The 23138-nt window shown below is 59.6% G+C and overlaps 1 protein-coding gene across 1 annotated transcript; it reads left to right on the forward strand.

Moving 5' to 3' along the window:
* The first annotated feature begins 204 nt into the window (after positions 1-204).
* RASAL3 (RAS protein activator like 3) lies at positions 205-21434 on the forward strand. Its single transcript, XM_090060986.1, has 19 exons — positions 205-426; positions 2109-2538; positions 6689-6807; positions 8180-8264; positions 10380-10477; positions 10829-10917; positions 11292-11424; positions 12044-12142; positions 12613-13164; positions 13585-13729; positions 14173-14317; positions 14785-15021; positions 16214-16415; positions 16769-16863; positions 17429-17732; positions 17886-18008; positions 19006-19205; positions 19950-20025; positions 20699-21434. The coding sequence occupies exons 1-19, from the start codon at positions 205-207 to the stop codon at positions 20846-20848; spliced, it is 3504 nt and encodes a 1167-aa protein (XP_089917112.1). The 3' UTR covers positions 20849-21434.
* The last annotated feature ends 1704 nt before the right edge of the window (positions 21435-23138 follow it).

The raw sequence follows: 23138 nt of genomic DNA on the forward strand, positions 1-23138 counted from the left end.
ATTCAGCACAGTCCTAGCAGAGATACTGTTCACTCTGAACCCTAACGATCCCCACCCCATCACCCAGTTCTAAGCTGCCACCCACAGACTTCAAGAGAACAACAGAACAGCCCTGGGGCTGGGAGGCCCTGCCTGCTGTGGGCTCACCGTGGGCGGTAGGTGCAACTACCACGCCTGAGCCCGTCTGGTTTGGTTCCTTGCTGTATGGGCCACAGTGGAGCCAAGCCCCAGCCCCATAAGAACCAGCCCAATGCAGTGGAAAGGAGCAACAGCATCCGAGTTGCTCAGGCAGGGGTGGAGGTGAGACTGCAACAGCAGTTCCCGCCTGATCACATGGGGACTCACCGGCAACCCAGTGCTGCCGAGAGGAAACCAAGCAGAGAACTGAAGAGTCAGGAGGTGACAGCAAGGCGGCAGGAAGCCAAGGTAAGGTGCAGGGCTGTTGCTGACCCCTGCCTCTCTGCAGGGGTCTCTGGGGCAGGGGGCTGGAGGGAGCAGGGAAAGCTCCCAGCCCTGGCCTCATGGCTGTAGGGCGCATAGAAGGTGGCAGGCAGCCCTGGTGCTGCCTGCTCCTTAAGTGGCCCTTGTTCTGCAGCAGCAGCTCTCCAGGAGGCACTGCCCCCTGCACCCAGTCTGGAGGGGGCCAGGGGCTCCCCATGCATGCATGAGGGCTGCAAGAGAGAGAGAAATGGGGCCATGCAGGAACCAAGGCAATGCCCCAGGGACTGGGGGTGGGGACCAGCCCCCCAGACATCCGGGGGAGCATTCAGAGCTGCTGCAGAGGGAGTGGGGGGAGGTAGCCTAAATGAGAGGCCACAGACAGCAAGCAGGGGCCCTGCACAGCTGACTTTCTTGCAGCATCTCTGAGGAGAGCCCCCACTGCCAAATCAAGCTCAAGGCACAGACCCCAAGGGTAAAGGGTCATGAGGGAGCTGGGCTCTGCCCTGTTGGTACAGGACAGCCCCCCCCCCTTTCCCATCATGAGGTTTGAATGCAAGCAGGAGCCCCCAGAGTGCAAGGGCTGGTTGCTGGAAATTCACAAGCCCCTGGGATCTGGGCCCCTGGGAGACCTTAGGGGGCCCAGTTTCCCCTAACACCACAGGCTCAGGGCCATGGATGTTGGAGGGACTGGTGCCTCACTCATGCTCGTGGGAGCCTGAAGGCTCCATTTGACCTCCTCCCCTCCCCCCCTCCCCACCCCCAGTCTGGCCAGGGCACACTGGGAAGGGGCCATGGCTCTCCCCAGTGACTGGTTCATCCATCCAAGGCCACAGGACCCCAGGGACTGCTGATTTGCATCAGAAACTCAGAGCACAGGGCAGGTGGTGGGGAGGAGAGGAAACAACTTGTTGGGGAGGAGAAGAGCTGCATCAGGACAGAGGGAACGGAAATGTCCCCCACCCCCTTGCCAGTCCCTAACCGTTGCCCTCTCCCTCACCATGACCTGGGAAGTGGGAAGACTGGTTCTTAGTGGGTCAGGTAGAGGCGTCAGCCAGGCACCACCCTTGGTGTCATGCTCCCTGCACTTTTCCTGGGCACCTAGCTGCAGCCCCAGCCCCGGCACTCTCCTCTGCAAGGACTTCCAGCCGCAGGATTTCCTCATGGGCTGCAACACTCGCTCTTTCCACAAACACTGGGGTCTGTGCAAGGGCAAATGCACAACCCCCCAGCAACTCCAGCACCTGTCACCCCAGGGTCATGGGCAGTGGGAGGAGCATCATTCTCCTGTCCCCTCTGAGCTCCCATGGGGGGCTAAAGATGCAACCCCAGGGAGCTGCTGTGGCTGAGCTTGGGAGTGGACAACCCCTGGCAGCTGCCCCAGAGCCCAGGTAGCTGCAGGCACTCATCTGTGCCCTCTGCATTGCATCATGGGGAGGACACCAGGTCAGAAGCACCTAGAGAAAGGAAGCATCTGGCTGGGCATATACAGAGCATGTGTCAGCTCTGGAGGCTATGAATGGCAACCCTGCCCTCATCTGTCTTGAACCCATCTCATGCTGCCCCTTCCCCTGCTTTTTGCCTCCTGCTGTGCCCGGGGGGGCCATCCCCAGGCCCTGCTGTGCCTCGCTGTCCAAGTGCAGCCTCACACACCTGCTCTTCCTCTGCAGATGGAGGTGGAGAAGCTGCCCCCCACAGCCGAGTCTCCATCCCTGCTAAAGTCCTACAAATGGCGGATGGGCCCCCAAGGTGGGGAGAAGGATCTGGAAAGGGGCCCCTCCACCCCTGGCCCCAGCCGCTGGAGCAAGCTGCACACCTGGAAGCGTGCACACAGCCACCCAGAGACAGACACCCCTGAGGAGAGCACAGCCAGGAATGGCCAGAGCCCTGGGCCGCCAGGCCCCACAGGCAGCAGCAGGGCTGCAGCCCGACGGTCCATGTTCCAGAGGGCCTTCTCCACCCCAGCTAAGGCACCCAAGGAGCCCCGGGGCCAGGAGGGTGGGAAGCTGAACCTGCGGAAGTACCTGCGCTCCATGTCCCACCGCAGGAGCCCAGAGAACGGGGCCAAGGCAGAGCGGACAGCCCTGGAAGTGGCTGGAGGTGAGGGAGGCCTGGTGCTGGCTGCACACCTTGGCACCGGGGCATCAGGTTGGGAACAGCCATCTGGGCCATGGGGGCCAGAACAGCGAGCCTGGCTGAAATGCTGGGGCTCGGGACCAGACACAGCTCCAGGCCACACCTTTACCCTGGAGGCCTGGGCTCCCCATGGGCAAGGCAGCACCTGGGTTGGTAGACCCTGCAGCAAGGGTCAGACTCTTGGATGAGGCAGGCCCCTGCGAAGCAGGGTGGATTTTCAGAGGCGAGCGGGGGATGGAGGTGGCAGTTTTGTTCCCGTGTGTCTGTCCGCCCAGCCTTCTGTGTGTCTCAGTCCCCATGTCAGGCTCTGGGACGCACGCATTCCTAGCTTGCGCTCCAAACTTCCCTGAGACCCCAAGCCAAGGGGTCCCGTGAACCAAACTGAAGTGACATGGCTCAGCTGGCTTCACCACCTGCAGTCCCCATGGCAGATGGAGGGCAAGGAGACCAGCATATGGCATGCCAGGACCTGGTAGCGTAGCACTGTGTCCCTGCAGCCAGGGTCATTGCTGTGTGATCCATGGGGATAGGGCATTCCCAGTCCCTGGTCTGACAGCCCTAGGGCCAGGTGCCTCAGTGAGAGCAAGACCTGGCAGTGCTTGGGGTCAGGCCTGCTCAGACCCAGAGCCCTGGAGACTCTGCTCCCAGCAACATGGAGACAACTACAGCAGCTAGAGGATTGCCAGGCAAAAGACCTGCCTGGGGCTGGGTCCTGGTGTGTGACCCAGTCTGGTGCACAGCTGGGCTGCATGTTGGTCTGTAACTGGGGATGCAGCACAGCTGGCAGGGCCTCCCCATGTGCCCCACAGAGGCTGATTGGTGTCTTAAGCCTGTTATGCCTGATGCTTCCAAATAATGTTGAGCCCTGACAAGAGCAAAAGTCCCCTGACAGGAAGCCCCAGGCAAGGGCTCTGTTCAGACTCTACAAGCCCGGATGCTGACAGCGCCTGCAGATAGCCAGGGAGGAAGTGCGCAGCTCCGGGACTGAGCCAACGAGGTGCGGGCTGGGTGTGGGGCCCCCGCCGGGCAGGGATGTGCTCTGTGGGGCTGCCAGGCCAGCCCCAGGCACTGTGCTAAATTCACCTCGAAAGCAGAGCGGCAGGCGGGGGCGGGCTTTGCTCCAGGATGTGGTCTGGGTCTGCGCGGGGGGAGCAGCTCCGTTGGTGCTGTGCACGGGGTTGCTGCAGCAGCAGTCCTGGGGCACCAGCATGGCAGGCGGCTCAGGGGCCAACTGTGGCACCAGGGGCCGAGTGATCCTGGGCAGGCTGGGACAGCAAGGAGCGGCAATCAGCTGGGCAGCTGGCTCCAGCTTGCCTGTGGGGACAGCCTGGCCCAGGCTCCAACATCCCTAAGGCCTGATCTGCATAGAGTCCGTAAGGACTAGTAGTCCTGGGGCTTATGGCATGCATAGTGCTGGTCAGGCCTAGTTGTTATGGAGACCTAAAAGGCCTGGCTGCCGTGGAGTCCATGAGGGTGGCTAGGCTTGATCTCTATGGAGTCCATGGGTGTGTTTAGGCCTGGTCACTATGTAGTCCATGGGGCAATTTGGCCCATTTGCCATGGGTGGTCAGGCCTGGTCACTATGGAGTCTATAAGAGCAGTTAGGAATGGTTGATGGAGAGTCTGTGAGGGCAGTTAGGCCTATTTGCTATGGAGGGAGGTTAGGCCTGGTAGATATGGAGTTTGTGAGGCAGGTTAGGCCTTACTCCTATGCCAGCTAGGCCTGGTCACTGTTGTCTATGAGGGCAGTTAGGCCTGGTCGCTGTTCCATGAGAGTGATGAGGCCCAGCCCCTACAGAAATGTTATTGCACGATGTAAAAAGGCTGAAACAAGCACATCTCTTTCCTGCGATGTCACACAAACAGCGTTGTGGCATGTCGGAGCTCACCATCAGCCCCCTGCAGTGAGCAGAGCTGAGAGCTTAGTGGCCCCTGGGCCTCCTCTGCCAGCCCAGCTGGGTGCTCACTCTGCGAGGCTGCAGATGCTCCCAGCAGAGACAAGGTGCACAACTGGGGCAGCAAAGAGCCTTCTGTGCCTCCTGAGTCATTTCACAACAGGAAATTGCTCTGTCTGATTCATCTTCGGACTGGGGCTCTGACGGGGGCCTGAAAAAAGCAAAGCCGCACCATCCTTTCTGCTCAGGGTGCTGCCTTTCCCCTCACCCCTCGGGCACCACCATCCCTCCACGAGGAGTGCCTGCAGGGGGTTGCATGTCCCATGGGTGCTGTACCCCTGGAGATGGCCTCTGCAGCATGCACAGCGAGAGCGCTCCTGCATGGGGCTGAGCAGGGCAGGTGGCTGAGGAGGGTGGGTAAGAGGGACTGCAGTGGGACTTGGCTGAAACAAAGGACCCAGGCCTGCAGAGGCAGGAGCTGCTGGGCTCTGTGCGAGCCCTGGGCCCAGCCTTCTGGCGGACCAGATTCTCCTGGGGCTAGGACTGGGTTGCTCACAGTGTAGGGGGCCTGGTATAAATCCTGCTCACTGGTGGAGTCTCTCAGACACCACCCGGCAAAGCAGGTGGGGACAGGCATGGCCATGCTGCAGCTCACTCAGCCCCAGCAGTTTGCCGACACCCAGGGCCTGGTGGGGGTGAAGGATGGTGGTGACCATAGGTCCATACCTGACTGCAGAGAGTGCTTCACTCCATCAACGCATTGCCCAGCAGCAGCCCTGCTGAACAGACTCCCACTCTCCCCACCAGCAAGCTCCAGCTCCAGAGCTCCATGCCATGGATGCGGGGCTGGGGAAAGAGGCCTCACTCCTGCATCTGGCCTGGTTTGTCCTGTGGGTCTGCACCTAACAGCTGGGTCCCTGCATTAGGAGCGCACCCCTACACTCACTTGCAGGTGCTGCCCGCATAATGCCCCCATCCTTGGCCCAGAGACACTGTCCCTGGTGCTGGGCTGTTGTGGCACAACCAGCACACATGGACCATCCCAAGGCTTTCCTTAACTTTTGCTTTGGCTGGTGCTGGGACTGACATGGGGCCCTGCCTGGCTTCTGACCCCATCTCTGTTGCATGAGCTAATGAGCTGGGTATGGCATGGGTCCACGGACCTGGCCTCAGGGACACCTCCTGCTCAGTACCTATGCAGGCCAGCAATCACAGGCTGAGCATGATGGTCTCCATCATGATGCAGGCCTGGCCTGGCTCAGGATACCTGGGTTCTCTTCCCATTGTACTGCACCACCCCCAGCCCAGCTCTTCCCACTGGCTTCCATTGTTCATTCTCACCAACCACAAGCAGAGGGGTTTATTCTTCCCATGCAGAGCTCAAAGCCTTGGCAGGAACCAGCTGGGCTCCTGGGGCTGCGAGGACCCCTCCGGGTTTGGACCTTGCTTATCCAACTTGCCAGCCAGGGGTCAGGAACCCCCCTCAAGCCCCCAAGAGCTAAATCCCCTTGCAGGCAGCTGCAGGGTGCAGTGGGGCTGCTGCTGTGGATCTACTCCATGTGCCTGGTGCCAGGAGAGCCTGGCCTGTGGCTCTAAGCTGCTGGGGCTCTGTGCAGGGCAGCAGGCATAACCTCCTGGCCCAGCCTCTCCTCACCCATGATTCCAGTGTAACCGGCTCTGCTCCCAAACTGCCACACCTGTCATGCACAAGTGGAGGCGGGAGCCACCTCCACCCCTGCTTCCCTCTGACAGCAACCAGTGCAGAGGCTCTGTCTTGCTGGGGAGCTCTGGCATTGCTCTACCAGCCAATGCTCTGCCTTGCTACTTGGCCACAGTCTCCCATGCTCTGTGGCACCAATGCAGCAGAGAAGTGTTGCCTGTGCAGCACAGGGGGCACATGGACTCACCCAGACAGAGCCTAGTGGGGTGGGGTGGCATGGGGTCTCTGGTCCTGTCCCCATGGCTGCCACAACCACACCATTTGGAGCAGCTGCCTTGTGCACAGAGCAGGGAAGCAAACCCTGGCACTGCCTCAGTCATGGCTATGAATGCCGGGGGTGGGGAGAGGTGGGACAGATCCCACAGTGAGGGGCACAGAATGAGACTCTAAACAGGTGGGGGGGAAGGGGGGGAGGACAAAGGAGCAGTTGGGGGTAGACCCTTCCTGGGCTGGGGTCTGATCTTGGGGGCAGGGATCTGACTGCATATTCTGCCCCCAGATACCCCCCGCCCTGTGCAGCGGATCCCACTGACACCATCCCCCGAGGTGCCCGTGTGGGATGTCTCTAACTTCTCGCTGATGGATGGGCAGCTCGTGCTGGTGGCCAGGGATGAGGAGGTGAGGCTAGGGCCTGGAGCTGCTCCCCACCATACCCCACCCCCAGCAATCAGCGCTCCCAACCACAGGTTGGTGGGGTGGGGGGCCCTGGCCTCTGCCTGTTGTGGAGTCCAGGTCATAGTATCATAAAGAAGTGGGGCTGGAAGGGACCTCCAGAGGTCATCTAGTCCAACCCACTGCCTGAGGCTGGACCATCTCTATCCAAACTATCATCTAAACGAGTCTACTGATATCCCAGCACAACACAGACCTAACAACCTTACCTGCCACGGGTAAAGCAGGAGAAGCACAACATCCAATGTTCTGCTTCTATGAAATATTGTCAGTATATGCTCAAGAAGTCCTGGGCAGAGGGCCATGCCCCTGCTACAGGGGAAGGCAAAAACCCCCACAGTCCATACCAATCTGACCATGGGATAAATTCCTTCCTGACCATAAATGTAGTGTCAGTCTGACCCTGAGCAGAGGGGCAAGATCCTCTAGTCAGGAACCTCTGGCTTTGGTTTTAGCATGAGCATTGGCACAGCCCAGCCACAATCCCCAGCTTTGGCTGCAACCAACACCCAATGCCTCTGAGGGAGGTTTAAAAATACCCTGATTCATGTAGAAGAAAGGGGGCATCAGGACACCCAGCAAAGCCCAGAAGCCTGAGGAATCTCCATAGCAGAATGTAGGCATAGCTACATCTAAATCATCCCAGACCAGTGGCAGTCTAGCCTCCTTTTGAACACCTCCAGTGATGGGGAATCCAAAACTTCCCTAGACATCTGTTCCACTGCCTCACTATTCTCACAGTTAAGAAGGTTTCCCGGATATCCAATCTAAACTTTGCTGTAACTTCAAGTCATTGGTCCACGTCCTCCTCTGGAGCAAGAGAGAAAAGGTGCTCTCTCTCTCCTTTCTGGCAGCCTTTCAAGTATTTGAAGATTGCTATCATGTTCCTTTTCTGCAAGCTGAACAGCCACCTACACACATACTGGATACCTGCCCTGTGTGTTAATTAGCATGCTAATTAGCATGGTCCAGCAGACTTAGTGTCATGTATATTCAGCATCCCCATACTTCAAAATGGCAGTGGGGCACTTTAACAAAAGCCTGACATTTTGAAGAGCAGGATGCTGACTTCATGAGACGCTGCAGGCAGTTTAGTTAGAGAGGCTCCTGGGAGTCTCCTAGAGAGGCTCTAATTAAAGTGCCCCCCCCACACATGTGTAGAGATGCCCAACATGCCTACAGATACACCCATTCCTGGAGGAAGGAAGCTGGGAGGGGGGGTGTTGGAACAGGGTGGGGACAGCTGGAAGGTGGGGGCCAGGTGTGGGCTGTGTGGGGCCAATGGGGACACATAGTACCTAACCCCCTCTGCCCCCAGGTCTTGTTCAGGAGCCGGAGTAGAACAGGCAGCTCCATCTCTGATACGCATGTGCAGCACCCCCTGGGAGGCCGGCGGGAACCTGGTGAGTGAATGGCCGCAGCCTGACAGGCATCATACTTGGCACTTGTTTTTGCACATGGGCATCCTAGTAAACCCATGCACACTGGCAGGCTGGCACAGCCACACACAGAGACCATGTGCTTCCCACACATGCAGCGATGTCCATGCAGATATATATGCATACTCCCACATGTATGTATTCACACACTTGGGCTTGCACATGCGCATTCTATGTATCAGCACATAGTCCTTCCTTTATGTGCACACTCCTGCACACACACAACCATCAGATGCCTGCACACATTACCACAGGCTTGGACACACTTACTCACATTCATGTGCATCCACACTTTCCCCCACACATACTTGCAAACACATGTGGACACGCATACCTTCTTCTACATCTTTGGGCACATTCTCTCATGTATATACATTCCCTACTGTGTACACACTCCCACACTTGTGCATGCTTTTGTGCATGCCCCCCATGTCCACACACATACATTTTGCACACAGCCTAACACATATGTACGTGTGCACATACCTGTGTAAGCCTTTGCACATGCCCCCTGCTTTGTGCATGCTTTCTGGCGGTCCTTGGAGGAAGTGCAGAGTGGGGATGGCTCAGGTCCTTGCTGCTTCCTCTGTGCTGTGTGTGCTGATCCCCAAGAGATAAGGCTGAGCTGCTTCCTCCCAGCTGCAGGGGTGCGGGCAGGGCAGACACCCCAGCAGGGCTTGCTGGCATGACGGGGCCATGGCGTTGGGTCCTCTGTGGCACCCAGAGAGGTGAGTTGGGCCCCACTGCACCACGGGTACTACCAGCTGCACCCACCCCAGACCCCCCCAGCCTAGACTTTGCCTCTGCCTTGCTCTTAGCACTGAGCAGTGCACTGTTGAGGGGGAGCAGGGTGGCAAGTGTGGAGGACGCTATTTAGCAGCTGATGGGCTCCATCCCAGAGTTGACCACGTCTGGGGGAGGGAGCAGCCCAGGGTGTTCATGAGGAGGAGGGATGGACTGGGGTCTGGGCATCCAAATGGGAGCCAGAGTCCTGGGTTCATATCTGGGACAGTCACTGGGACCCCCATGTGCCTTGATTTTCCTTCTGTGGAGGGATCTGGTCTCTGACAGTGCTGTTCACCCCACTACAAGTGACCCCCATGCTAACCCCTCTCTGGTTCTTCCCCAGCCTCCCTGCCCACCCCACTCTACTCCTGCCTTGCCCCTCCCCACAGGATTCTTTCGCGTCCCCCATCCTACCTTGCCTCTCCAGGGCCCCTGCTCCCCCTTGCTGACCTACCTGCAGGGCTGCTCCCCAAGGGTCTGGTCTCCACCCTGCTCCCTGGTTAGGCCGTCCCCCCCTTCCGCCTTGGGTGGGGCACCCCAGCAGGGTGCTCTGGGCTAAGCCATTTCCTGTGGCTGTTGCCAGCCCTGAACCCTGACTTCCTTCCCAGTGACAGAATGGGGAGACTGCTTCAGAGAGAAGCTGGGCTGGGGGCGCTGAGACATGGGGCAACCCCATTTGTGGGAGAGGAGCTCCTTGCCTCAGATGGGAAGCCTGGTGGGACATCTCAGGGAGCCTGTGCATGAACCCAGCCCCTTCTACCCCCAGGACCCTTCCAACCCCACCCAGCCAGGCATCCCTGCATGGCAGGGTCCAACCTGGGACAGCATCAACTTTGCAGAGTGGCCACAATCCAGGGACTTATTGGCCACAAAAGCTGGGGCCGGGTGTCTAGTAAGGCTCTGGGGGGAGCATAAGCTTCCTGCAGGCTGGCCCTGCCCCCCCTCCCCACCCCCCTGGTGACCTTGCTCTGCAGGCTCTTGACTTGAAGACAGAGGCAAGACATGAGCCCCTGGCTGGAAGGTGAAGCTGAGACGGCCAGTAATGGCAGGAGCAGCCGTCTTATCATATTACTGCACCTGGGTTGAGAGGCATCAGTGGGGGTCCCAAGGGGCTGCAGGTTGGGAGTGAGGGACACCAGCAGCGCAGGGACCTTCTCATCATGACTGAGGGGCATGGGCAAAGCTGGGAGGGCACAGTGCCATACCATCTCCTGCCCTGCCTAGCCCAGCCCAGCCCAGCATGCAGGGTGCCCAGGCTACACTGCTGAGCTAAGAAGTGGCTGGCTCCCACAGATCTCGCCTCAGAGGGGAGGGGCTCACCTGGCCCCCGGGCCCCAGGCAGAGGCACTGAGAGCGACACATCCACCAACTCCCAGTTTGGGAACGTCAAGGTAAGAGCAGGCCTGGGGGAGCAGGGAGGGGCAGGGGCTCTGCAGAGTCAAGCACTGCATGGCTTGGGGATGCGCAGCACCATGGGCTGGGGGCTCCTGAGCTGCAGAGACTCCAGAGGGGGCTTCAGCAATGTCCCAGGGACAGAGCCCTGCTTCCTGAAACACACCCATGGCTGGGGCCACAGAGACCCCTGCAGACCAGCACCCAGAGCTGGGACACTCAGGATCTGAGGCCTGCCAGAGCTGGGCATTAACCCCTTCCAGCCTCCTCCCTTGAGCCTCCCTCCTGGGCACAAGGCCTTCTCCCCATGTCCTTCTTGTGGCTGTCAACAAGGGTCGTTCCTCCCCCAGGGGCTGCTGTGGAAGCGACTCAAGGAGCGGAAAGGTCGGGTGGTGGCCAAGGCTGATGCCTCAACAACACCACCTGCAGATGGTGACAGGTATGACCTGCTTCCCCGCCCCCAGCCAGGTGGAGGAGCATGCTGGAAAGAGGCAGGGCCCTGCAGGCAGCCTGATGTGGTGGGCCCATGGCTGCTCAGAGGCTGTGGTGATGGGCACTGCACAGGCATACAGGACAGCACCCCCTGGAGGTAGGGTGTGGGATAACGCCCCCAGCAGCCAGATACCCCACCCTGGGCCAGGCTGCCCTCTTCCCAGTAACGAGTGGGCCTGTGGGGGTAGCTCGGCAAAAGGGCAGAGGTGGAGCTGTGAGTGTGGTGCAGGTCACAGTGGGTTTTTCCAGCAGCTGTAGGCCCCTGCCTCTCCCCCTCCCACTCCCCAGCCCTCCCTGTGTGACTGGCCCCTCTCCCAGCAGGCTGCCGAGCCGGCATGGCTCCCATGAGTCCCTGTTGCCCCCACCCACCGCGGCTGAGCTGGACCTGAGTGGCGAGGACGTGGTTATTCGCCCGTTACACGGCAGCCTTCTGGGTGAGAAGTTCTGCTTCCAGGTAATACCCGTAGGGACCCAGGGGATGACAGCGCCCAGGGCTCCCTGCTGTAAAGGGCATCTGATCCTGTGGGCCAAAGATGGGGATGTCAGCTCAGCAGGAGAGCAGAAGCCCACTACTGAGCACCAGCCTCTGGCACTGGACACCACCATCCACCCAGGGCATCTACTTGGCCCTGCTTGAGAATGCAAGACAAGCCCAGTTCCCCTAGGCCAGTATTTCTCAACCTGTGGGTCTTGACCCAAAAGTGGGTCACAAGTATATGAAAGGGTCATGAACAAATTTTAAAAATGGATTCTCCTCTAAAGGAGAAAAAAGTGGGAAACCATGGCTTTTCCCTTGCAGGCTGGCAAATTTTCAGCTTGCGAAGGGCTATTTGGGGGCCCCCTGCCCCACACACTAGGGGGCTGGGGCCTGCGGGTGGGGGGCAACGGCTCAAGAGTGAAACTCACTGGGTTGGGACTGGCCATCAATGTGTACAAATGGGTCCTGGTACAATAAAGGTTGAGAACCACTGCCCTAGGCAGTTATTCTATGGGCCTCGGTGCCAGATATTCCTCCTGGGCACCTTGGTGGGGGACTTGACCCCTTCCTGGCACCTACCACCCCACCCCCGCAGATCATCAATGCCGAGGGCAGCCGCTGCTTCGGGTGCACATCTGTGGCCGAGCGGGACCGATGGATCGAGAACCTGCGCCGGACCGTGCAGCCCAATAAGGTAAGACCCTGGCTTGGGACCCCCAGGCCCCCCCCACATCCCGTCACCTGGGAACCCCAGACCCCACTCCCACCCCACCCCTCACCTGGCACCCCTCTCCCCACCCCTTCACACCACAACCCACACTCCCCTCTCCAGGGTCCTTCCTGCCCCCAAACCCCAGGCCCTCTGTTACCTGGGATGCCCAGTCCCAACCCCACATACCCCCTGCTCCTTAGGGCCCCTTCCAGACTCACCCGCAGTCCCAACCTATTAGTGCCTCCCTTAGGCCTGCCATGCTCTCCTGCCTCAGTGCCCCCAACCCTACTGCATTACCCCATGTCCCCACCCCAGCTCCTTAATCCCTCCCACAGAGACCCCATGTCTCCCTCTCAGGGCCCCCCAACCCTCAGCCACCATCCACCAGAGCCAGAGGGGGGCTGGTCCCATCAATGCTGGGCCCTGCTGCTCATGCCCATCCTGCCTCCCAGGACAACTGTGACCGGGTAGAGAACACGCTGAGCCTGTGGGTGTATGAGGCCCGGGACCTGCCCCCCAAGCGACGCTACCTGTGCCAGCTGTACCTGGATGGGACCCTCTATGCCCGCACTACAGCCAAGGCAGTGGGCCCCAGTGGGACACTCTTCTGGGGTGAGCACTTTGCATTGGACACGCTGCCACCTGCCCGGGAGCTGCGAGTGAGCGTGCTCCGAGAGGATGAGGGGCGTCGGCGTGACTCTGCAACCCTGGGCATTGTCACTATGCCGCTGGCTGAGCTGGCCGCGTCCCGCCAGCCACTGGAGCGCTGGTACTCACTGGCCGGGCCAGCCAAGGAGCGGGGGCCACCGCCAGGGCTGCGGCTGCGTGGGCGCTACCAGGAGATCCAGGTGCTGCCCATTGTGCGCTACAAGGAATTTGCTGAGTACATCACCTTCCATTACCGAGAGCTGTGCGCCCGCCTGGAGCCTGCCATTGCTGTGCGCCATAAGGAAGAACTAGCCAGCGCCCTTGTGCATGTCCTGCAAAGCACCGGCAAGGCCAAGGTGGGGCTCCAACTCACAGGGAAGCCCAGCTCCACTCCACAGGGCCCAGAAGCCCTAGCATACCAGGCTTGGGGCCACCCTGGTGTGGCTGGGGGGGTTCCATGTGCCCATGTGCCTGCCTGTGATGAGGGAGTCAGTGCAGGGAAGGGGTGACACCCCCCATGTGTGCTGGGGCGGACATGGGCACAGCCCCATAGTCACAGGGGCAGGTCCAGCCAGCCCTTAGGTTCAGGGGTTGCCTGAGGGGCAGAGGGCCCTAGTATGGCACCCACAAGGGCTGCCACACCAAGTCAGACCCTGCGTGTCTGGTCCATAGTACAGGACTGCAGCACAGACCACTCACCTCTGCCACGGAAGGCTCGGGCACAGTCTGGGGTCAGGGGCCCCATTGCCCAGTCATGACCCTCCCATTGGTGACAGGAGTTCTTGATCGACCTGGGCGTGGCAGAGCTGGACCGCTTCGATGACCGGGAGGCACTGATTTTCCGTGAGAACACGCTGGCCACCAAGGCCATTGACGAGTACATGAAGCTGGTGGGGGCACGGTACCTGCTGGACATGCTGGGTACGGATGGGGGGAGGGGCTGGGGAGGGGAGGGGCCTGTGCTAACCCTTCAGGCTGCAAGAGGCCTGTGCTAACCATGCAGCACCCACAGAGATGGGGGCATCTGGCCCCTGTCCTGAGCCCTCAGCTCACAGGCACAGCTGGTGTGGTAGGGTCCTGGCAGCAGGGATCAGGGGTAAAATGCTGCATGTACCTCCATGCCTCTGCACATACCTACATGCATGGACACTTACACACTCCTGCATATGCCTACATGCATATACACATGCATGCACACCTGCTTACCTTCGTCTGCACATCGCTATATGCACCCACACTTACACACTACTACACATGCATGCACACATACGCTTCTGGGCACACCTACATGTATATGTGCTGCACCTGTGTTCCGTTCCCTCCACCCCACTTGCCCCATGTCATGGTGTCTGTGCATGTTGCAGGTGAGGCTGTGGCCCAGCTGTACCAGTCAGAGGACTGCTGCGAGGTTGACCCCAGCAAATGTGCACCCCAGGACCTGTCTGACAATCAGAACAACCTGCGCCAAGCCTGTGAGGAGGTCTTCCAAAGGATCACCACCTCCTGCGAGTATGGGTCAGGTGCAGGGCAGGGCACATGGGGCTGGGTTGGCATGGCCATCACTTGGCTATTAGCATGGGAAGCTGCTCTACCCAGCCATTGGGTCTGCCAGGTATTCCAGCCCTTAGCCTCCTAGCACCTCCAGCTATGCCAGGCTCTACTCCCACCCTGGAAAAGTGAAGGTCCTGGCTGCAGGCTGGGTGCTGCTGGGTGCCAGGCAATGTCGCATAGTCTGGGCAGACCCTGCTCCAACCTCACTGCAGTGGGGGCTTCCTCAGTCCAGCATCAGGAAGGACTGGGGTTCCACTAAGCCTCCCCAGTGCCCCACAAGCCCAGAGTCCTGGCAGAGGAGCCTGGGGAAGACACAGGGCAGCATCCCACCCTAGCCCTGGGTCTGTGTCTGCCCCTTGGCCCCATATGTGGGGCTGGTATTTGACTCATCTCCTACCTGCTCACCATTGCCCCCCTTCCCCCAGCGCCTTCCCAGCGGAACTCAACGAGATCTTTGCAGCCTGGCAGGAGGAGTGCCAGGAGCGAGCCAAGGATGGCATTGGGCAGCGGCTTATCTCAGCTTCGCTCTTCCTGCGGTTCCTGTGCCCTGCCATCATGTCGCCCAGCCTCTTTGGCCTGATCCAGGAGTACCCAAGTGATGCCACTGCCCGCACCCTCACGCTGGTGGCCAAGGTCATCCAAAACCTGGCCAACTTTACCACGTAGGTACCATGTGCCTGGGGTGCGAGGAAGGGGCTAATGCACCTTGCATTCAGGGGATTGGGGAGCAGATCCCTCCCAGACCACACACCCTCTGTGGGGAAAGTTCCACTTCGTCCCACGTGCTTGGCTGTGCTCAGTACCTGTGCTGTCTGTGGGGCAGCCCTGTACTCACCATGCAGGGGTAGGATGGGGGACTTGGATCATCTCAGGTCTTGCTCACAGACTGTGGCAGACCCAGGCACCTGTTTTTGCACCAAGGAGACCCTGCCTGCTCCCCCCTGCCCCACTCCATGGTTCCAGGGCCAGAGGCAAGATGGGCAAGGCTGGTCTTGCCTCTCAGGGTACATGGAAAGCCTGACTGGGGTCTTCTGGCTGTGGCCTGGTGCTAGGAGATGGAGCTGCAGGGCCAGGACTGGCTGGGACAGACATAAACATGCCAATGACCCTGAGAGGCCATGGGGTTGGGATGCCAAACCCATGATCCTGACCCCCTCTTATCCCTGTTTCACACCCATATTGCGACGCCAGGATCCTAAGCCCTGCCAGGTGTCCAGGCCATACCACCAGCCTTTGGGCTTGTCTCATCCTGCAGCACCTGTCAGGGCAGGGCCTTGTAAGGTCCACCTGGGTGCCAGACTGAAGCCCAGAGCACTGGCTCCCCTTCCTCTGTTCACAGCATCCTTGCCACTCTTCTGAGTCCTGCTTAACGCCAGGCAGGGACAGCCCTTCCAGTGAGCTCTTACCCTGCTCTTAATGCCTGCTTTTCCCTGCGTCTTGCCCAGACTCCACGCCTGGCAGCTGGGAAGAGGAGTTGGCTATGGCAGCATCATGTGAACTGAGGAGCTCAAGGCCAGGGCATCTAGCCCCATGCCTCTCTGGAAGCAGGGCAGCATTGAGGCCATAGGTGCCATGTCCCAAAATATCCTAGGACAACAGCCATGCCAGGATCAACCTTTCCTAGAGAAGGGCTTTTGTGGCATGTCATGTATGGCCTGGGCAACCTGAGACCCAGTCCATGAGTGCTGGAGTGGCTGCGTGTGATGCCAATATTACTGTGCCACATGCATGACACCAATGGCCACATTGTTGGTGTGACCTCAGCATGGCTGTGCTGTGTGCATGACACTAGAGTGGCCACAAGTACAATGCCAGCGTGACTTGGTGCATGACGGCACTCGGTGGCTCCCACAGGTTTGGGGAGAAGGAGGCCTACATGGGTTTCATGAATGAGTTCCTGGAGCAGAACTGGAGCAGCATGACATCATTCCTGCAGAGCGTGGCCAACCCTGACAGCAGCGCCCACCTGGACACATATGACGGCTACGTGGACCTGGCACTGGAGCTTGCCACCCTCCACCTGCTGCTCTGCGACATATTTTCCAGCCTGGACCAGGTACTGCAGCTCTCCCTCCCTCTCCTCTCCTGCCCCTGCCCCTGCCCTTGAGGAGTGCATAGGAGAGCAGCGCCTGCCCCCTGGTGATCAGGCACAGGAGCACACAGCATCTCACTGCTGGCAGCCATTGCTGCAGTACCAAAGCCAAGATGTGCTGGAAGCCCCCAGCAGGCCCCCACCCAGTCAATCCAGGGATGCACATGCTGCTCTGAGCTGGAAGCTGCCCTCCTGGTTCTGCCAGTCCAAACTGTGCCCTGGGAGATGCTCCTCAGGAATGCTGCCAGCACCCAGGTGGGGGTTTAAAATTGCTGCCCACAGCTGTTTGTAAACTTCCTTTCCCTTGGTCCTCACAGCGGACACAAAAGCAGCTGGAGCCACTGCCCACCATCCTTGATGCCATCCAGAAGGGCACGCCTGTGCCCGTCTCCATCCACCTTAATCCCAGCAGGTAAAGGTACTGCCCGGGCTGGGTTGCAGAGCCCCTGACATGGGGGTGGGAACCAGGACTGCTAGGGCAGGAGTTGTCAGAAAGGCAAGGCTGGGGCAGAGGGGTGAGGGGGTCTCTCCTGGATCCTGCAGAGACTTGCCAAAAGGTGTTGTGACACTCCTGGGAGGGCCCTTATGCTTCCCCCCCAACCATCCCCCATGACTGCTCTCCCACATCTGACTGAGCAGGGCAGGGGGGCCGGGCGGATGCCTGGGGATGGGACTGCAGGAAGGGGAGTCCAGTGCTTCCCTGGCATTATGGCTCCAGGGCACCGTAGTTTAGGGCAGTCTAGAAGTGAGGTCTGGGGGCCTGGCTGGCCTCTTGGTCCCACTTCCTTTGGGTTCAGGGTCTGGGAGATTGCTTGCTCTCTGTGGCTTCGGCTGTGCATGATGGTTCTGGGTCCTTTGGGCCAAGGGTGGTTCCAGTTTGATTTGGGTCTAGGGGCTGGTTCTACTCCTGGTTCTGGTTCTGGTCCTGTGGGGCTCCTAGCCTGGCCCAATCTCTTCCTTCTCTCCTTATGCTACAGACCAGCAGCTGAAAAGCCAGGGTTCGTGCCACCACGGGAGCTGAGCAAGCACAGCCCCCTGATCAAGAGCCCATCGCTGAGTAGCATCCAGAAGGGGAGGGGCCGGGAGGAAGAGGCAACAGTTCCCTTGCGGCCCCCCCGTGACCGCCGCCACGTGCAGCGCACCCAGAGTGTGCCAGCCCAGTCCAAGGCAACACGGCGCCCACACAAGCAGAGCAGTCTGGAGCATGTAGCTGAGTCTGTGAAGGAGGAGAGCCGCAAGGGCAGCCCATGCCACGGCCCCCAGGACAACTGGGGCCACTCAGTAAGCATGTTGGGGGCACTCAGACAGGGATCAGGGCTGCAACCCCCTCCCCTCTGCCTGAGACTGCCTCCCTCTGGGTGTGGGGGGCTCCTGCACTCCCCTGTGGCCCTACATGCTTTGCCCCTCCATGCTAACCCCTGCCCTGTGTTACAGGGCCGATCAAAACTGCGCCAGTCGGCCTCCCTGCCTCGCAAGTCCACAGTGCCCTGGCAACGCTACTCTGGGGAGGCGGCCAAGGCGCAGACTGAGTTGTACACTGTGCGGCCGCTGGAGAAGGTAACAGGGCTTTCAGCCAGGGACCCTCTCCCCCCCACCTGCTGGGGCACCAGGGACCCCTTGCTGCCCCCCCTTCTTCTCCTCTCCAGAGCACTCATCATGGACCTAGTGTGTGCAGGTGAGCCAGGTGTCACCTGGCTGGGCAAGAGACCCTTGCTTGGTCCTCACCCTCAGCTGGCCTCCCAGGGGTTCAAACATGGAATCCAGGAGTCCTGGGCACCCTCCCTAGCCACTAGACCCCATTCATGTCCAAGAGCTGGAGAAATGACATAGGAGCCCTGGCTCCCAGCCTCTGTCCCTCGACCTGTCCAACATCACTCTTCTCCCAGGGCTGAGATGGAACCCAGTTGAGATGCCGAATCTCAACTATGACTCTTGACTCTGGACTGCAGAGCCAAAGATCCAGGGAGGTACTCCTCCCTCTCTATTCAGCATTGGTAAGGCCTCAGCTGGAGTAGTGTGCCCAGTTCTGGGCACCACACTTCAAGAAGGACAAGGATAAACTCAGGAGGGTACAAAGAATGGACACCCATTTGATTAAGGGCATGGAGCATAGACCCTATGAGGAGAGACTCTGGAAACTGGGCCTGTTCAGCCTGGAGAAGAGAAGGCTGAGTTGAGAGGTGACTTGATAGCTGCCTACAAGTACCTCGGGGTAGCATCAAGAACTAGGAGAGCAACTATTCAGGAAGGCACCTCAAGGGAGCACAAGGACCGATAGGCATAAACTATTAGAGGGTATAATTTATACCTTCTAACAGTTTATGCTGTAACCTAAATTCAGGTTGGATATAAGGAAAAATGTCTCTGTAAGGGTCACCGGAATCTGGAACACACTCCCAGCGGAGGTGGTGCAGTCGCCCTCCTTGGAGGTGTTCAAGACGAGGCTGGACAAGCACCTTGCTGAGCTCATCTGAGCCCAATAAAAGCTTGCATGGCTTTCGGTCGGAGCTAGGGGGTGACCCCACTGGGTTGACACGTCCCTGCCCCTCCACAGCATGGGAAGCAGATTGAGGAGCTGCAGAAGGAGCTCGCAGAGGCCCGGGAGACACTGGGGCGATTCGAGAGCCAGATGGCCGTGCTGGCTGGCCAGAATGAGGCACTGAGGGAGGAGCAGGCCATACTGAGGATGCAGGAGGAGCAGCTCCGCAACCAGCTGGAAGAGGCAGCTGCCCACCTGGCCAATCTCAGCGCCAGGTAGGGGCCTGTGGGGCAGCACTGGCCCATCAGAGGAGGTGCAGTGGGGCTGTGGGAGCCTCTCCATGGCTGGGGGGCTATGCTGAGTAGCTGGTTGGCATGAGGATGGCAGAAACCCTAGCTCCTGCCCGGCCCAGTACCCTGGACTCTTCAGGAGAGGGCGGTGGAGGGGTGGAGTTGAGCTTGCCCTGGTACCCATCCTGAAACCACTGCCCACAATTGCAGCCAGTGGCCATCTCCATCTGGGGCAGGAACCGCCCTTATGCCCTTTGCCTGTGCTGTGGGCGTCCTAATGGCCTGTGGACCCTCCTGACCCCCTCTTCAGTCTCCCTGAGTATCCTGTGGTAGGGAACTTTACACCCAGAACCTAACAGCTGCATCTGCATCTGGTTTCTGCTGCATCAGCTCTGGGGGGAGGAAGCATCTGCTCCATGGGTGAAGGTAGAGGGGGAGAGACAATGCCTGGGGTCTGTAATGGCCCTGCAACTGGCACCCCTGAGTGCCCTTGCTAGCTCATCATCTCCCTGCACCCCCAGAATGGGGTCAGGGTGCCATGGAGTCCTAGCTACAGGACACACATCACACACAAACACACACTCTCATGGACAACTGTTCCCTGGCATCCTGCTCTCCATTCCCTGGTGGAGTTGGCTGAGGCAGAGGGCACGGGCCAAGCCCCAGAACCAGATGCAGGCAGTCCCCAGGAGCAGGAAATAGCTCCCACATGATGTGGTCTCTCCACAGGGTGACATCAGCAGAAGGCTCCCGCAAGAAGGACCTGGAGAAGCTGAAGGCGAGTGAGGAGAAGACAAAGGGCCTGGTAAGGGTCAGGGGGCCACGCAAGGCTGCCTTCTCTTGGATGAAGGGGAGGTGGTGCTGGGAGCTGCCCTGCTCAGGGTATTGTGGGATGCACGGTTCTGGCTCAGGTGTGGGCAGCCTGGGAGCAGGGAACCCAAATACACAGCATATGTCAGTACTGCCTGCCTTGGGGCGGAGCCCCATGCTGCCCCTGGGGCTCTGCCCAGAGCAGGGATGGAGGGGGTTGGCTTCTGTACTCCTTCCCCTTTCACAGCAAGAAGGATAAGTGTGCTCTCTTTGCACAAAGGATCCTGTTCTGGGGAGTGGACCCTGGCATGGGGGAGGTGTGGGGGGGAAGGGCTTAAAGCCTAGGGACAGAATCGAGGAGTCCTGGCTCCCTACCCTCTGGTCTAAGCACTAGACCTCACTTCTCTCCCAAAACTGGGGAATGAGCCTAGGTGTCCTAGCTTCATGCCTTCTGCTCTAACCATTAGACAGCACTACCCTACCAGATCCAGGAGAGAACCCAGGAGTCCTGACGGCGACAGGAGGGGGCACAAAAGTAGGGCAGAGCCCTGGCAGCTGGAGGTGCCAGCTCCTCCATGCTATGTGGTGCCTGCTGGGAGCCCTGCCTGGGACAGGGCAAAGTGGGCAGTGGGCACAGGGTGGGGCTGACCCATCCATTCCCTCTGCAGGAGAGGCGCCTGTCAGCAATGGAACGAAAGCAAGCTGAGCTGTGCAGTGCCCTCCTGGGGCATGCACTCAAGCAGCCCCATGCCCTGCTTCAGCCAGGGCCCTGCGGCGAGACCCAGAATGGTGATGAGGCTCATGTGACCAGCGTCTAGAGGGTTAGGCCCAAAGCCACCCATGGGCTAGGCCTACCAGCACCACGACCTGCCCCAAGACCCTACATGGCCTCCGCTCCGGCCTGATGCCAGCTTCAGCCTGGATCTGCCTGGCTGCTCTGGGGATAGGAACACCATGACCTGTGAACTGCTGGCTGATCTCCTTTGCTTGCACCTGGCTCCCCCCAGGCTGGACCCATTTATCTGAGCCACAAAGGTCATGGCCCCCAGCCTCTACCTGCTGATTCCCCCTTCCCATCCTTCCTACCCCGCAATATGCCCTGATCCTATGATGCCAGTGCCACCAGCAGTGTGACATGGCACAGCTGCACCCCTCCCCCCCAACCCTGCAGCATCCCCTCAGGCCACTGGACAAGGCCTCATCACCCAGGATTGAGCAGCTGAACTGCCCAGCCTGGCCTGGCTTGGTCTGGGTCTGTGCATGTGTTCCTGGGAGACTCTGGGGTTCTGGAATCACATCCCCTGTTCCAGGTGAGGCTGCCTTAGCCCACAGCCCCAGCAGCACCATGTCCAAGCCTGGAGGGTACCCTGTGACCCAGCAGTAAATGTTGCTGGTGGCATTGTACTGAACGTGTAAGGTGGTTCCTGGCGCACCCATCATGAGGCTGGGGTTGGGGTGGGGCACAGTCTGTAGGCAGAGAAGGAAGAAGGGTGGGGGCATCAAGCCTTGGATCACCTGCCAACCACTCCTGTGAGGCCCACAGAGACCCCCATGTCCCTACACATGGTGGGAGACTCCAGAAGCCAGCAGCAGAGTGGGAAATGGGACCCATGACTCCCAAGCCCTAGAGCAAGGCCCTCAGCAGCCATCAGCATCCTGGCCTGCCCTGGCACCCAGCTGAGCTGTGCAGACTCCCTGAGGGCTCAACGGAGATCGGTCCCGTGGGAGCCACAAGCTTGGAGTGGGAGGTGGGGCTGGTACAAGTGGCAGGAGCCCCACAGTGATGGAGTGGTAGGGGATGGGGTCCAGTGAGTCCCTGCATGGCTCCTGTTCATTTTAGTGAGCAGTATAGCAGAGCCTGACCTCAGGGCCCAGCCCAGCCCCACCCCAGAGTGGGCTGCCCAGGAGAGCAGCCCCACTGCCACCTGCAATCCAAGACAGCTGGACTCGGGGGGGAGGCGATAGCAGTGGATTCGGGGGGGGGGGCACCTGGAGCAGCAGCAGCAGGACAGTGTTCCTCAGGTCAGGTGTGCCTTCAGACCCACAGCCCATCTGAGGACTGTCCCTCCAGTGTGGCACCCTCCCCCAATTTCAGTCCAGTCCCCGATTCCTGCTTCCCCAGTCATTTGAAATAAGACTGCTTGGTGACCTGCCAACTACAGTGGGAGCCGCAGTCCTAGGACCCTGCCCCTGGAATACCGAGGGCAGGAATGGGACTGCAATGCCAGAGCCCCTGCTGACCTCCATCCAAGGGGCAGTTCTAGAGCCACAGCTCTGGCCCAGTGACCCAGTGAGGAATATCCCAGAATGCCTTGCAGGATAAGGGACCCCCATCAGGACCGAGAGATAAATGTGCAGGCACTCAGCCTCAGTGGCTGTGGTACAGGCAGTACATCTTCCTCTTGTTCCCAGCCCAGCATGAACGCACAGGCCCACAAGCAGGCTCCCATCCACACAGCCAGCCTAGTGAGAAGCCAAGCACGTTCCTGGTCCCCTGAGGTTCACACCAGCCAGGGGTGTGGAGTAACTTGCCCAGGGTTTTACTCCAGCCGGCTGTCTGCCGTGGGAGTCTTGACTGCACTCGGCCACTAGATGGAGCAACCCACTGCTCAAGAGCAAAATGCTGGGGACAGAGCCCTGGAACTCCAGGATCAACCTTCTCCCTGCCAAGCGTTACCTGGAGGCAGAGCAGACCACAGATGCACCATTATAGGGTAGTGGGTCTGGCCAAGGGACCTACTCTGAGCACCCAGTGCTGACTCAGGATGCTATGCAGGGTGGGACTGCCCATGGTGCTCAGACAGGGTCAGCAGTCAGCTGTGGAACAAAGGACAAAGAAAGGGGGGACAAAGGGGAGGGAGGCCTCATCAGCTCCCAGGGCAGAGCAGCCATTGGCAGTGGCTCTCTGTTCTAGGTTGCTGAGCTCCGGCACTGGCATTAAGGGTGTTAGGGCAAGGCAGGGACCAGCCATGCAGCCTAGCTACAACCACCTGCCAGTGGGTCTCAACCTTCTTAGGCTTCAGACCCCCATAGAAAAGGTTAGCTCTTTGCTTTCACTTGATATTGGCTACAGAAAAACACTCAAGCAACTCCTCCATGGCAGGGATC

The sequence above is a fragment of the Crocodylus siamensis genome, chromosome 8, assembly GCF_052110815.1.
Source record: "Crocodylus siamensis isolate JL-2025a chromosome 8, ASM5211081v1, whole genome shotgun sequence".
NCBI lineage: Eukaryota > Metazoa > Chordata > Crocodylia > Crocodylidae > Crocodylus > Crocodylus siamensis.

Bases quoted from the DNA above. Each gene is read 5' to 3' on its own strand.
- RASAL3 (XM_090060986.1), top strand. From the start codon at position 205: ATGGGCCACAGTGGAGCCAAGCCCCAGCCCCATAAGAACCAGCCCAAT. The intron at 17,733-17,885 runs GTAAGCATGTTG...CCTGTGTTACAG, and splicing joins AGGACAACTGGGGCCACTCA to GGCCGATCAAAACTGCGCCA. The intron at 18,009-19,005 runs GTAACAGGGCTT...GCCCCTCCACAG, and splicing joins CTGTGCGGCCGCTGGAGAAG to CATGGGAAGCAGATTGAGGA.